General features: G+C 34.4%; 1 protein-coding gene across 1 annotated transcript; it reads left to right on the top strand.

The window, feature by feature from the left end:
• The first annotated feature begins 10,991 nt into the window (after nt 1-10,991).
• LOC147398859 (subtilisin-like protease SBT5.4) lies at nt 10,992-16,435 on the top strand. Its single transcript, XM_086449004.1, has 11 exons — nt 10,992-11,194; nt 11,405-11,514; nt 11,590-11,687; nt 11,779-11,943; nt 13,180-13,288; nt 13,386-13,914; nt 14,372-14,469; nt 14,556-14,801; nt 14,985-15,099; nt 15,202-15,415; nt 15,659-16,435. The coding sequence occupies exons 1-11, from the start codon at nt 11,111-11,113 to the stop codon at nt 16,195-16,197; spliced, it is 2,307 nt and encodes a 768-aa protein (XP_086305130.1). The 5' UTR covers nt 10,992-11,110; the 3' UTR covers nt 16,198-16,435.
• The last annotated feature ends 108 nt before the right edge of the window (nt 16,436-16,543 follow it).

Consider the following 16,543-nt stretch of genomic DNA (forward strand, 5'->3'; position numbering starts at 1 on the left):
TTGATTTTGGGAGGTGAGTTTAGTGGTGACATGTCCCAAAATGGTAGATGTGTGTATTTTATGTGAGTTAAGTGAGAAAATTAAAGAGAAGGGGTGTGGGGATTGCTTATGATAACGGTTTGGAAAAAATGATGGGGGTCACTTATGACATGTGGTGTGGGTTGATTAGCTTTTGATGGTTATGATAAGATTGAGTAATGATTTTTAGAGGTGAGTTGTGGTGGTGACAAGTGTCTACCTTGATGATCATTTATGGTGTGGACTTTGATTGATTAAGTTTATAGACATGGGTTTGGGCTTGAGTAAGAGTTTTAACTAGAGTGAGTTTTTGCATGTTGGGCTTAGGACTTGGTGATGGCTTAAGTTAGAAATTGTATTGGACTTAAGTCTAGGGTTGGGCTTGTTTTAAGATGGGACTAAAATGGGTACTTGGGGTAGTTGAGGATTGGTGGGCCCTAGGTAGGCTTAGAAAAGGGTTCAAGATTCGATTTTAAGTTTTGGGTTAGAATGGTGAGGATTTGAGAAGGTAGTGTTTTTTAAGAACCTTATTGTGGGTCTATGAGATTTTAGAGGTCTTAGGATTTTTATTTTTAATAAAAGGATTGGATTTTGAAGACTTAGGCCTCGAAGCACGTCTATGACCATTTCGAATAAAAACACATTTTGGAACCCCTTTTCAAGTAAGGGCCCGTTCAAATTGGAGTGTCTACAATCGTGATATAAAATTAATAGATAGGGTGTTATTCGACATCACGTATATGGTTTGGAGAATATTTGAGGTATCCTTTTTTTTTTTTTTTTTGTAAACTAAAAAGAAAATGAGCTTTGATTTTATTTTTATTGTTTTTTTTTTTCCACAAAATCAATCATCTTCAAATCTTATTTTTCATTTTCAAAATTTGATCATCTTTAACAATCAGAGGGTATAGAATTTTGTTTAACTGAAAAAACAACGATAGAAGAAAATTCTAGATTTTTCTTTTGAGTCGGGATAATTTGACGCTCTTTTTTGTACACTTCCTTCCTAGAACCATAGATCATTTGCTCTGGGAGAGCAAGGACTGTGGCGCCCCGCCAAACGCTAACACAAATCCCAAGGCCAAATCCCAAGGTACTAGGTGGCACCTCGAAATTTCGGCATGGTCTCCTCTGTTTATGTTAGCGTTTCACGGAACTCAAACCTGATAACCCAATTCATAACAAAACCTGTATATAAAAATGTAGATACAGGAAAATAACAGCGGAAGACTAATTACATCTAACATGTAAGTAGATCAGAGTGCGGAAGATTTATCAATATACAGGCTTACCAAAACATTCTCACTCTAACATAGTCCTAAACTCTCAATCCAAAAACTACACACATCCTGGATGAAACTGACAACGCTAAGGGATGTGGCCCTAGTGCTCACCAGGCAATAAACTCTGATCGTCGATCTGATCGACCAGATACTCCTCAATTACTGCCTCTACGCCTGCCTCGACAGCTGCAAGTGCTGAAACTAAAAAAAAATAGGAAGGAAAGGGTGAGTAACGAAAGTTACCAGAAAGTCCACAGCCAATTCCTACCAATAACCCTTCCTAAGCATGATCGAATAAAGCATACTGAACATTTTAATACATGCAAGATTTACAAGATAAAATACGATCAACTGGTACGTATAGCCAGGGATGAGCAACTAAACAGTTTAAAGATTACACATGGCATCAATCATCCATACTCATTATACATTTTCCATTCTATGCAAATACCGTTGACAACATTAAAATAATAGACATGCTTCTCAGTTTATAATTCGAAATATAACAACAGATACATAATACAAATGGTGGAGTATTGGAATTAAAGAGTTGGGATTCACGACTGGATCGCTCCCAGTCAGGACATGATATTCCCCATAACATCGTAGTTCCTGATTTTGTGGCTGGTCGTGTCTACCACGCTTGCGGAACCATTTATCCGGCTCAGGCTGGCCGTTTGACGTGACCGTAAGCAATGGGTCTCTTTTCGATGTGTCAGAACGTTTGACTACTACTAGATTGTTAGTGATCACTGACTAATCAACTTCGTCTATGCCTATCAGGCGTGCATGTGATTCCCAAAAGATACTCCACTCGTATACGACCACCTTTACAAAACACGTTCACTGGTAAAGATAAGAAAGGAATGGACCCGGATTCCATTGTGACTCCACTCTCATACGCGTCCCATACCACGTATGAGTTTGGTGGTCCCTACCGTACATCCCAGGATAGTGCACCCTTCCGGATGATGTGACACACTATCCCTTCAGGCATTCACCAACCCTTAACAGCTCACAAAATAGCTACGTATATATATATTTTCATTTAAAACAAAAAGAGAAATTAACAGAACAGGGTTGAGAACGGATATCCAGTTCCTACCATGCAACCGTGGCCACGCGGCCTAAAATAAATAACAGTACTCAGCGCAAGCGCTAACATAATCGGAAATAAACATGCAACCCTTTCATTAATAACCTGGATATCCTTTCACCAACCTACACACAACATACAATGTAAAATGCAGACATCACCCCTCGGGCGTGATTCTGACATTTTACCGTTCATTCCCTTTTCCCATTCTCTCAACATTCTCATTTTTCATCCTTTCAAATCAACCATTCATTTTCAATCTTTCAAATCATTCTTTTGTCTTTCCATTGAAAACCTTCAAGTTTATTCACAAACAAGGTCCCGATGATGCACGGGGCAAAAGCTGTTAAAAATCATGAAAGCTGGTGAAATTTGGCTAAGTGTCGGAAACTCAATTTTTTAAAGTTCTCAAAATTGAAAATGGATTTTTCGAAATGAAAGTCTCGATCATGAGATTCGACATCATATAGTTTTTGTAATCTAATTCAAAGGAACGCGAAAGTTATTTCATTTTGAAAACTTGCCGAAAACATCAAAAATTACATTTTGTTCTTAAAACCAAAATTCGGATTTTGATCCTTTGAGATTTGGATCTTAAAACCATTCCCATTGTTCCGAAATGGGGGGTAAAACCTTAATTTCATTAAAGAACTTAAAGTAAATGGAAAGTAAAAATTAAAGAGGACATTTACTTTAATGTTTTTAATGACATAAAGGGTGACAAACAGTGTATAAGGTGTGAGGAAGTCAAGCCAAGAGTCAGAACACTGTTCTGAAGAGAACTGTGTCTGTCGGTGGCTGTCGGCGGCAGGAACAAGATGCTGTCGGTGGAACCGACATAATACACATCGGCAGATGTCGGTGGGACCGACGGTCCTGCCGACAGTGTAAAATTTCTCGCGCTGTTTAGCTTCGTCGGTGGCAGAAGCTCCATTCTGTCGGTGGGACCGACAGAATGCCTTCGGTAGGTGCCGGTGGAACCGACCCTACCCGCCTACAGCCTGAACCTCACTCGCGATTTTGGATTTTTCGATCCCTTTTTCGATTTCTTTTTCATTCTTCGAACCATTCTACCCACCCACGATTTTGTTATCAAAATTCGATCAAACATAAGCAAAACACCTACTTCTACCATGAATTTGAAATCGAACAACCAATTTCTACGATTTAAATGCAAACAATAAGTTTTGTTTTAAAACCCTAAATGCACATTTCGGAAATCTAAAGCTACCAATAAGAATTGGAAGTCCCTTACTTGGTTGTGGACGTCGAACGTGATAAACTCACACAATGATCAAGGTTGGTGGCTCGAGAGTCGAGGTTGGGCTGACTTGGATGCGAAACGAGCGAGGGTTTGCAAGGTATCCGACAATGACGTTTCCTTTCTCCTCTAAAATGAAGTATAGACCTAGCTCCTAACTTGATGAAGCCCTCGGACGGAAGATGTGGAGGTTTACTCGAGCTACCCGACTGATTTTGATGGAGGATGGGGAAAACAAACAAGAATGAACAACCAAAGGTGGTGAAGTTGTAGCTCTCGACGTGGCCGACAACTTTGTCTTCTTCGTCGAGGTTCAACTCGACTTCGTTCGGGCTAGAACTTGAAGGGAATGGGTCGAAACCCTTGGGTTGAAAGTGGCTGTCGTTTGGGTTTCTTAGAGAATGAGAGAAAAATGAAATAAAAGAAAATCAGATTTTTCTTTTTATACCAGCTAAGGGCATACTTGTAATTTCCCCTTATTTCTAGTTTCGATCGTAACTTAACTATTCGGACTCGGAAAACGACAAACGAATATACCATTTCGAATAATTTTTCGATTCGGATCTAATGGTGTCATCAAATCTTTTTGATTCTCGCTCTAATGAAATTCTACTGTTTTGGGTCCCACTTAACACGAAATTCGAGGATTCTATAACTTCTCTATCCGAATTCGAATTCGGACTTGCTTACAGGCTAATGTATATATTTCGATCCTTTTGAATCTAATGGCGAAGTTGATTTTCCTCGAAATTAATCATAACAAGATCCGAGTATTTTACTCTAAGTTTCTCCTTCGATATTTTCTTCCAAATCTCACCATTTAATTTCCTCGAGATATGAGTTGAAAATCCGGGGTGTTACAAGGACAAAGATTTATGATTCTTTGAAGTGCCATGTCAGATAGCATACAAAAAAAGTGTCAGATTATCACAATTATTTTATTTTCACAAATAGTTAGGAGAGGATTGTAAACAATGGATAGATCATTTGCTTCGAGATACACAAGTACAAAGATTTAAGGTTTTTTGAAGTGTCATGTCAGAGAGCTTACAAAAAGAGTCAGATTATCTTGATTATTTTCTTTTTACAAAGAGTTAGGGCAAGGTTGTAAATGATGGATTAAAGACGAAGTTTAATATATTATAAGAAATTCTTCATAAAGGTTAAAAGAACTTAAGATGAAGGATTTTGAGAGAAAAAACAATGGATTTTTTGCTAAGAAGTTGAGGTTAAGGGCATTTAAGTATCAGATTTGACAAGTGAAGACTTTTTAGTTAAAGACAAAATGCAGTTTCTAAGTAAAATTTTTGGCAGTTGGCATGTATCAGATTAAAAGGCAGTTGGCATGTATCAGATTTGACAAGTGAAGACTTTTTAGTTAAAAAATCATTATTGTTTTAAAAATCATCGAGAATGGCTCGACAGTCAAAATTAGGATTCAATATTTTTTTTTCTCAGTTTTTCTTCTTCTTTCTTGAGATTAAAATTTTTTCCGGTTTACAGATGAGAATTGGCTTAACAATCATCCAAAACCGAGATGACTCACCAGATGCAAAACCAAGAAGAGTAGGTCAAGTGTTTAAGTTGTCTATAATATTTATAATAGAAAACCTCAATAAAGACGAAACAGGTCATCAATTTGAAAACACGTGAGTATCTCAAATATTCGCAAAAAATTGTGGAAGGTTTGGAACCAATCATCATTTTTTTAATTAAAAAAAAAAACAAAGAAAAATAAGAAATAAGAAAGCTGCTTAAACACTCCCTTTAGAACACTAACACCTTTCTTCTTTACGTAGACATCTAAATCAAAGATGTTTGGACAAGGGATAAAAAAAGAGAGGAGAAAGCCACTTGATAATGCTTCTATTATGAGTACACCTTAATAATTTAGCACTTTAATATATACAACTCTTCTATTAAGTGTATTTACCTACCAAATCCATTCATCTATCCGCCAGTGTTCATCTTCTTCGTTTCATCATCACCTTCTTCTTTTTCTTCCTATTCTTTGCATTCCACCTCTCTTTCTCTCTCATTCATTCAATTATTTGTTCATTCATTCTTCTTATTATTCTTTGCATCTTTGAAGGTTTTAACAAGGATTTGGTGATATAAGACGCAATACCCCTTAGAATATGAGTAATCAAATTCATTTTATACATAATTTGAAATTTTAAACATCTTTAAAAAAAATTGAGTTTGTGATGACAAAACATGTTGACATTGGCCTATCGACATAGAAAAAAAATCGATTTTTGTCTGTGCTGATAAGCACTTGTTTACACAGGACTTTTTTTTTTTTTTTTTTTTTTTCTTTTTTACAAAAATCAAAATAAAAAATAAAGCAAATGGTAAAAAAAAAATACCTCTATTAAGGTAATCTTTTTATTTTTTATTTTTTATTTTTTTATCATATATATATAGGTAAAATATCATTTCATCAAGACGGCCGAGAAAATTGGCAAAAGAAATAATACAAACTGTAAAACTTAGTGGGATTCAAGACAACAAATTTGATCCCACCTAACAAAAAAATCTTCAAAAAATACCTTTTTAAATTTATTAAACACCTTACACCAAAAAAATAACAAACCCCACACCAAAAGAGTAATGTTGTTTTTGTCTCACATTTCCTTCAAATATGCGACTACACTCCTTTCAAATCCCTCAACAAATTGCAAAAGGGATAAGTCTTTACGAGTTTCTAAATGAGTGCCCTCAACCTGTCCAAGCCTTGAAAACATTTTTGTTGACGACAATAGGCACCCCTCCACCCCAAATAATCCCACAAAGTGTCTTCATATTCGTCGTGCCACAGGGCAATGCATCAAAATGTGATTTGTGGATTGCTCTACAACTTTAATCTTGGAAGCTTTACATAGGAAGAATCAATTGAAGAACCAAAATGTGAGTTGCTCACTTCATCTTCCACACAAGAGGCACAAATGCGGAGGTTAAGGCTTCTCTCTAAATATGGTTGGAGTGAACATATATAAAATGTTAGGGGATATGTTTAGTATTTGATTTTTTTTTTTTTTTTTTTTGGGGATAAGCAGGTAGTCTACTTAGGTCAAATGATAGGTGCAAAAACAGTGGCCTCCTCATAAGTTATAATGCAATTATAAAAAAAATAAAAAATAAATATAAAAAAACCTTTCTAAATGCCCATCACACCTTCACCGTCATTCCCATTTACCTTTGAGTCGTCTTAGAGTAACCTCAGGTTGGAACTTCATATCGCACTTCTTGACATGAAAGTAGATAGGAACCATAAATGTTATTTCATGAAGTGCGAGATGAGGTTCCGACTTGAGGTCACTTTAGCATTATTATTTTCCTTTATAGATTTCTTTTGAAGGGTTGATTCATGAGAAAACACATTGATCTCGATCGTGTATGCACGAAATTCATGGTTGGGATTTATATGCATCTCGAGGATTCTTGTCTCTAGGATAAATCCTTATTATTGTATTTTTTGTTAAAGGGTCGTGATCATATGTTTTTACTATGACCCTTTTTTTTAAATGGAATGCTAATGTCTAATACTTCACAGGACATTAGCATTGTACAATACTTTTTTTTTTCTAAGAGTCGTGCTGGGGTGACACAGGATTTACTGTGATTCTCACAATTCTGATGTGGACATGCATACATAACCGTAGATGATTTTTACTCGTATCTTGAAGAAATTCATATATGGTTATCTACACATCCCACGTCAGACTTGTGAGAATTGCAGTAAATACCCTGTGTCATTCCAGCATTTTTCTTTTTCTAACAATACCTCTCCTCGTTTTGTTTTTAGTGAAAAAGACAAAGATGTATTGATCATTTACATAATAAATGCTATTAGTATTTAAATATTTTGAATTAAATATCTTTTTCTTGTTAGTAAATATTTTGACAATTAATACCAACATAATTAATGTATTTATTAATAAAATAATAAATGCATTTATTGTATAAAGACTAACATAATTTTATCTTTTTCACTAAAAGAAAAATTAATAAAGAGTATTATTGAAAGAAAAAAAAGTATGGACAATACTAACATTTCCTATGAGATCTTGATCGTTAGCATTTCTCTTTTAAATATATAATATATATATAATATATATATATATAGATATATATATATATATATATAGATAATATATAGAGGGTCAGGTTCAAGGGCCATATGAGAAAACATATGAGAAAACTTCGTTTTTCAAAATATGGGTTAGAGTTTTGGATTGAGCTAATTTTTTGCAAGGATGGTCACTATGATGAGAAGATCATCCTCACAAAAAATCAGCTCAATCAGAAACTTCTAAATCCATCAAAAGTGATTTATAATTAGTTATAAAAATTGGTAAAAAATCGACGGTCCACATTCTAAATCACTTTTAATGGGGTTAGAAGTTTCAGATTGGGCTGATTTTTTTTTTTTTTGGATGATCTTCCCATCATAGAGATCATCCTCACAAAAAGACTCAATCCAAAATTTCTAACCATATTTTAAAATTTTTTGAAAAACGAAAGTTTTCTCATATGGCCCTTGAACCTGACCCATAATATATATGAAAATATAAAATAATTGTATATTTATATTCCGACTGGGCATAATCTAAACTACCTAGTAGATAATGAATCGGATTTGAAATCTTTTATAAAATAAATCACAACCGTTGAAATTAGCACAACTGTTGGACTTATCAATCATAGTAATTGTATATTTACATTCCTATTATATATTTGCCTTTTCAATCCCGACGTAAACCTGATTGACGAGCCAATGCTCATTAAAGGTTTTAGCGTCCAACATAGTTGGATTCCCATAACGTTTAACAATAATAATAAATTGACACGTGTAAAAAATTTCAAATTATTTAAAAAGGAATTCCAAGGCGAACCTGTTCTTTAGGTAGCCGGTTATTTATGTAGAACATCCGGATGTAATATCGGTTTTCTTGAACAAGGGAAAGAAATATCACACAACACAGTCATGACATTTTCTTGGATTGGAGAGAAATGGTAAAATTCTGAATGGATCGTTATGGCAAAAAGCCAGGTTTGGAGAAGATGATATTATTGGAACCCTTGATACTTGTAAAAAAATATTTTATTTTATTTTCTTTCTCTTCTTGTATTTATATTATATGAACATTTTAGAAAGAAAAATGGATGATTGGCTTCTAATGTCCTCTCAGTTTCCATGGTAACTTTAAAAATATAAAAGAAAAAAAAAAAGAGAGAAAATCTACATGTATTTGGTAGGTTTCTATATTTATTTGATACTAAAAAAATCTAAATTTTATTTGATAGAATTTTGGTTATAATAGGTTTATATATGTATTTTGTATTAAAAATTTATACATCTAAACTGGGGATTTGATTTTTCAGATTTTCTAATTTTGCAAGAGAGATAATAATTAGGAAATTTTCTATTTTTGAAGAATAGGTTCTTGGAAATCGACGATTTGAGCGATTGAACCACGGGTTTTCAAAAACAATAACGGTTCATTAAGAACCGAATCGATTTTTATAGGAAATCCGGTAGGACCCGTTCGAATCATTGGCTCGGTCCAATGTTTAAAACATTGGTTTACACATTTAATGGGGTATTTCCCCAAAACTTGCGCAACTTATGTCTAAATTCTGGGTTCGATACACTGTTCATTTTAATTCCCAAAATATGATTTTGCAGTGAACCTGTCACTTTTATAATCAACGAATTCATTGATAAATTATTAGCAAGATCGTTGGTAATTTATCAACGAATTGACTGTAAAAAACATGTTTTGGGAATTAAATGAACGGCGTATCAAAATTGGAATTTCGTCAGATTCAGGACACGAAATGGGGAGATTCACAATATTTGTTGGCTTGTTAAAAGTAAAAGCTAGATAGAGTGCTAATAACATCTCTCGAAGAGAGCAACTCGAATGACAATTGAAATTCTCGATCAAACGAAAGTTTGAGATAAGAGATATTTCCTAGACATTTTCGTTTTACATAGACAAAATCGATTGAAGAAGCAAAATGTGAGTTGCTCACTTCATCTTCCACACGGGAGGAGCACATGAGAAGGTTAAGGCTTCTCTAAATATGATTGGAGGGTGAAAATATATAAAAAGTTAGGGGATATGTTTTTATTTTTTGGATAAACAAGTAGCGTACTTATGTCAAATGCTAAGTGCAAAAAAGTGGTTTGCTCATAAGTTGTAACACAATTAGCAACCATCATACCCTCACCGTCATTCCCATTTTACCTTTGAGTCGTCTTAGAATAACCTCTGGTTGAAACCTCATATAGCACTTCTTGACGTGAAAGTGAATAGGATTCATAAATGTTTTTTCATGAAGTGCGATATGCGGTTCTAGCTTGAGGTCACTTCAACATTATTTTTTCCCGTTATAGATTTCTTTTAAAGGGTTGACTCATGAGAAAACATATTGATCTCGATCGTGTATGCACGAAATCCATGATTGGGATTTATCTGCATCTCGAGGATTCTTATCTCTAGGATAAATCTTTATTATTGAATTTTTTGTTTATAAGGTCATGATCATTTGTCTTTACTATGACCATTTTTTAAAAAAAAGGGAATAACTAACTTCCAATACTTTATGAAGACGTTAGTATTGTACAATACTTTTTTTTCCTAATAATATCCCTTTTCGTTTTGTCTTTTAGTGAAAAAGACAAAGATGTATTGATCTTTTACAGTATAAATGTTTATTTACATATAAATACTATGAGCATTTAAGTATTTTGAATTAAATATATATATATTTTAAGTAAAATACTTTAACAATCAATTTCAACATAATAAATATATTTATTAATGGAATAATAAATATATTTATTGTGTAAAAAGACAAAATGATGAAGGGTATTATTGAAAAAGAAAAAAATATTGAATAATGTTAATGTATTTTATGAGATCTTTGACGTTAGTATTTCTCTTTTTTTTTATTTAAATAATTGTACATTTATATTCTTATTGGGTACAATCTAAACTACCTAGATAATGAATCGGATTTGAAACCTTTTATAAAATAAATCATAACCGTTGAAATTAACTCAACTGTTGGACTTATCAATCATACTAATTGTATATTTACATTCCTATTATATATTTGCCTTTTCAGTCCGGACGTAAACCTACTATTAAAGGTTTTAGCGTCCAACGTAGCTGGACTCCCATAACGTTCAACTAATAATAAATTGACACGTGTAAACAATTCCAAGGCGAACCTGTTCTTTAGGTAACCGGTTAAACAATGTAATTATCTCTATTTAAACATGACTTACAAGTAAATTAAAACGGTAGAGAGAGAGACTTAATTATATTTCTTCAAGGTTCAAAGAAACGGTCCACGGACTCTCCCTCCTTTTATTGAAAAATTGAAGAAACGAGAGAGCTTTTAAAAGGAGAGAAGAGAAACAGAGGAAAAGAAGACATGGAGATTACAAGACTTTCTTTTGCTCTTCTCTTCATATTGTTTTTCTCTCTGTTTCAGAGACCCACCACTGCTCTAAAAAAGGTGAGAGAATTAGTCAAATTTTAACTTCAAAAATTCTATTTTTCTACTAATTTGATTGATTTCTAATAAGAATCCTAATATCCTATCTGGGTAGTTTTAATTTCAGAGAATTTCATTATTTTAGTGAAATTAAGTAAAAAATCATATATAGGTTTTCTGATGAAATATGTGAATTATTGGTTGATTTATTTTTTGTTTCTTATTTTGTAGTCTTATATAGTGTACTTAGGTGGACACTCACATGGTCCTGAACCATCTTCGATCGATCTCGATCGTGTAACAGACTCTCATAACGAGTTTCTGGGATCATTCTTAGGAAGGTAATTAATTGAATTTTACAATCATTGCCTCTACATTGCCCTATTTTTATTTTTTTTTTACTTTTATTTTTACAGTAAAGAGAAGGCCAAAGATGTGATATTTTACTCTTACACAAGATATATCAATGGGTTTGCTGCTTATCTTGAAGAAGAAGAAGCAGAGGAGATCTCAAGTAACAAATACTGATTTTATTTCCATTTATTTGGTTCCCCATTTTTTAAATTTTTTATTATCTAATATTATTTATTAAAAAATTTATGTAGAACATCCGGATGTAATATCGGTTTTCTTAAACAAGGGAAAGAAATTACACACAACACAGTCATGGAATTTTCTTGGATTGGAGAGAAATGGTAAAATTCTGGATGGATCGTTATGGCAAAAAGCGAGGTTTGGAGAAGATGTTATTATTGGATCCCTTGATACTGGTAAAAAAATATTTTATTTCTCTTCTTGTATTTATATTATATGAACGTTTTAGAAAGAAAAATGGATGATTGGTTTCTAATGTCCTCTCAATTTCCATGGTAACTTTAAAAATATAAAAGAGAAAAAGAAGAGAAATTCTACATGTATTTGGTAGGTTTCTATATTTATTTTTATTTGATACTAAAATATCTAGATTTTATTTGATACAATTTTGATTATAATATGTTTCCATATGTATTTGGTATTAAAAATCTATACATCTAAACTAAGGATTTGATTTTCCAGATTTTCTAATTTTGCAAGAGAGATAATAATTAGAAAATTTCTATTTTTCAAGAATCGGTTCTTGGAAATTGACGGTTTGAGCGGTTGAACCATGGGTTTTCAAAAAATCAATTACTTAAGTAACGGTTCATTAAGAATCGAATTGATTTTTATGAGAAATCTAGTAGGACCTGGTCGAATTGTTGGTCCGGTCCAGTGTTTAAAACATTAGTTTACATATTTAATGGGGTATTTTCTTCAAAACTTGCGCAACTTATATTTAAATTCTGGTTTCGGTACACTGTTCATTTTAATTCTCAAAATATGTTTTTCCACTCGTCACTTTTATAATCAACGAATTCATTTATAAATTATCAGTAAGATCATTGGTAATTTATCAACAAATTCACGGTAAAAAGCATGTTTTGAAAATTAAAATGAACTATGTATCGAAATTAGAATTTTGTCAGATTTAGGATACGAAATGGAGAATAATACTATTTATCGGTGTATTAAAAGTAAAATCTGGTGTGCTAATAGCATCTCTCAAAGAGAGCAACTGATTGAAATCCTCAATGAAACGAAAGGTTGAGATGAGAGATATTTCCTAGACATTTTCAAATGAGACGCATCCCTAGAAAAAAAAAAAAGTAATAATCCCCTGGATACCTGTCTCTTTCCTTCCATTTATGTTTGAATGTAGAAAAGGAAAAAAAAAAAAACGAAATATGTATCCCAACAAAATCTACACCGAACAAATCTCTAGGAAAAATCTGTGTTTTCTTACTCCTTATCTCAAATTTTGCTTGATTGGGTTACTCAAATGTGGCATGAGGTTAGAAAAATTCTTGAAAATATTTGAGATTTGACTCTCTTCATCATACAAACGTTGATATGAAAGATTAGGCCCATAGCCCATCAATTTTAAGATATTTAGGCCCACCAATTCTTAATGGGTTGTGTTGTGACAGGTGTCTGGCCCGAATCAGAGAGTTTTGACGATGAAGGAATGGGACCCATACCAGCAAAGTGGAAAGGATTCTGTCAAAACGACACCAAAGTTGGAGTTCGCTGTAACAGGTCTTATACTGTTTACATTGCTTTATCCCACCAACGGTATTAGATTTTTCCACCTGTAATCATCAAAACCAATCATCTCTAATTAATCAATCTCCAGGAAGTTGATTGGAGCAAGGTACTTCAACAAAGGCTACGACAACTATAAAGACTACAAATACAATACCGCACGTGACACAAATGGACATGGGACCCACACGTTGTCAACGGCTGGTGGTCGTTTCGTTAGTGGGGCCAATGTATTTGGATTGGGGAATGGTACGGCGAAAGGCGGATCACCGAATGCCAGAGTTGCTACGTACAAGGTCTGTTGGCCACCTGTCAATGACAGCATCGAGTGTCCCGATGCAGACATAATCGCAGCCTTTGATGCAGCTATACACGATGGGGTTGATGTGCTGTCGCTATCTCTTGGTACGTATCCAACTGATTATTTGTCCGACAGCGTTGCAATTGGTTCGTTTCATGCTGTGATGAACGGGATCGTGGTGGTTTGTTCTGCTGGTAACACGGGTCCGGATGAGGGTCGGGTTACTAATGTGGCCCCATGGATAATAACCGTTGGAGCAGGATCCATGAACCGAGAGTTTGTGTCTTACGTTGAGCTTGGTAATAGAACGCGCTTTCAGGTTAGTTATTTTTTTTAGAACTGCCATTGGCACTCCAACTTTTATTTATCACACCCCAATTTAAAGGAGAGATTTTATTCGCACGCTAACTTTTACTTTTAACGCACCAATCCTTTTGAATTCAAATGATAGTCAAGATGAGATTGGTGTGTTATAAGTAAAAGTTGACTTGTTAATAGAAACTCTTTTTTTCATCATATCTCGGGTGAGACCCATGTGATTAGGTCTTTCAATGGATCGGGTTGTGACTTGACCCGACCAACTTGGTCCGTCATGGATCAGGTGTGGATTGTGTTACTAGCTAGGCCAGTTTGGAAATTGAACTAGGGTACAATTCATGTCTAGGATTATATTCCAACTTTTGATATTTTGGAATCAATTATTCCAATTCAAGATCTACTTGTTTTGATACAAATTATATTCGTGACGATTGTATATATATTTTTTTTCCTCCCAGGGGTATAGTCTTTCCTCTAATGTCTTGCCAGCCGGGAAGTTATATCCTCTGATTAGTTCTCTAAATGCTAAGGTCGCTAATGCATCGGATGAGGACTCGTAAGGCCCCTAACATATAATTCACATTAATTGAATTACCAATGGATGCTATTGTTAAATTACATTGATAATGTGATCTCATGTAGACGGCTTTGCTTCGTTGGATCCCTCGATCCAGCGAAGGTGAATGGGAAGATCGTGGTGTGTAATGTTGGCACAACTCCGCAAGTGCTGAAAGGGAAAGTGGTGGCTGATGCAGGAGGAATTGGGATGATTCTTGTGAATGAGGAATTTGATTATTTCGAGATAATTGCGGAGGCTCATGTTATACCAACTTCTCATATCACTGCAGCAGATGGTCATACCCTTTTCTCCTACATTAATTCTACCAAGTAAGTTTTCATTGTAGAGTATTTGAGGGTGTTTCGGTAATTTTGTTCATTAATTGAACCAAAAATTTCTCAAATTGGTTGGACTATAGTCACACTAGTTCAATTTGGTTGGATGGATTTATATTCATTAAAATATATATTAATCCTATTTAAGTTTTGAAGGACTTATTTATTTAAATTTAGGTCTCCAATGGCTTACATTTCGCCACCAAGAACTCAACTAGACACGAAACCTGCACCATTCATCGATTCTTTCTCATCTCGGGGACCCAATGGCATTACGCCGGAGATCCTCAAGGTTCATCAATAAATTTTTGTTCTTTAATCTTATTTATATTTATATATTTTGCTTCAATTGTTTAATTATGTTTTATGCTAAATATATTTTTATTGTTCAAAGCCTGATATTATAGCACCAGGGCTGAGTGTAATAGCTGCTTATAGCCAAGCATTGGGGCCATCACAGTTCCCATTTGACGAACGTCGAGTTCTATTTAACTCTATGACGGGCACTTCCATGTCATGTCCTCATGTTTCGGGCATTGTCGGCCTTCTCAAAACCCTCCATCCCGATTGGAGTCCGGCTGCAATTAAATCAGCAATCATGACCACTGGTAATTAGACATCTAATCTATGGACTACTATATATACATATATATTTGGAGTACTAATATAAAATTTAGACAACTTCTATTGCCACACCATTTTTTAAATAAATTTGTATGGCACCTGAGTCAAGAATTGGCCCTAGGCATAATGGAATGACCCTAAACCTTTGGGATAATGCTTTCTTATGGTGTTGTTCTTGTTGTGTTGTAATCCATATTAAATTTTTATAATTCTCTTTTTCTTTTCAGCTGGAGTTCTAGATAGCAAGAAACAGCCAATCCTTACAGCTTCACAAGTACTGGGTAACCCATTCAGTTATGGTGCAGGGCATGTGCAACCAAATCAATCAATGGATCCTGGTTTGGTCTACGACTTAACTGTCCATGACTACTTGAACTTCTTGTGTGCTGTTGGCTACAACGAAACACTAATCGCTAAATTCATTAGTGAGCCTTATGCTTGTCCCAAGTCACTAAGTCTTTTAGACTTTAATTACCCCGCAATCACCGTCCCTCATCTCTATGGCCCAATTACAGTTACACGTACCGTTAAGAATGTTGGTTCCCCTGGCACATACACTGTGAAGGTTAATGAACCCTTTGGAATATCGGTGATTGTTGAACCGAAAACCTTGAATTTCAAGAAGAAAGGAGAACAAAAGACGTTCAACGTTACTATGAAGGATAAGATAGGTAAAGTTATTGAAGACTATGTCTTTGGTGATCTCGTATGGTCGGACGGGGTGCATTATGTGAGCAGTCCTATTGTTATCATGGAAGCAATGTGAAAGGGTGGTAGAATCTAGTTCATAATGTGGCTTGAGTCGTGGTTCATGATTAAATGTTTTGGTCTAAAACATCTCAATTTTTTTTTTTCCCTTTATCAAGACATTGTCTTGAAGCGTTGTTTTAAACCTTGGTAATAAAGCTTTTACTTTATAATGATGAACTCGTAACATGCAAGCCAAAATGGGCATAAATCTCTGAAATTTATTCTATCCTGGACATAGATAATCTTGTAACCAACCACCCCAAAAGGGTAATTAATCTTGAATTCTTGATCTCAATTATTGCAAAATTAGAAGGAAAACCATAAGTAAGTCTGGAGTGACAGCCCAGGCTACCTTTTTCCAC

Source organism: Akebia trifoliata, chromosome 7 (genome assembly GCF_017979445.1).
Source record: "Akebia trifoliata isolate Shusen 1 chromosome 7, ASM1797944v1, whole genome shotgun sequence".
In the NCBI taxonomy this organism is placed as follows: domain Eukaryota; kingdom Viridiplantae; phylum Streptophyta; class Magnoliopsida; order Ranunculales; family Lardizabalaceae; genus Akebia; species Akebia trifoliata.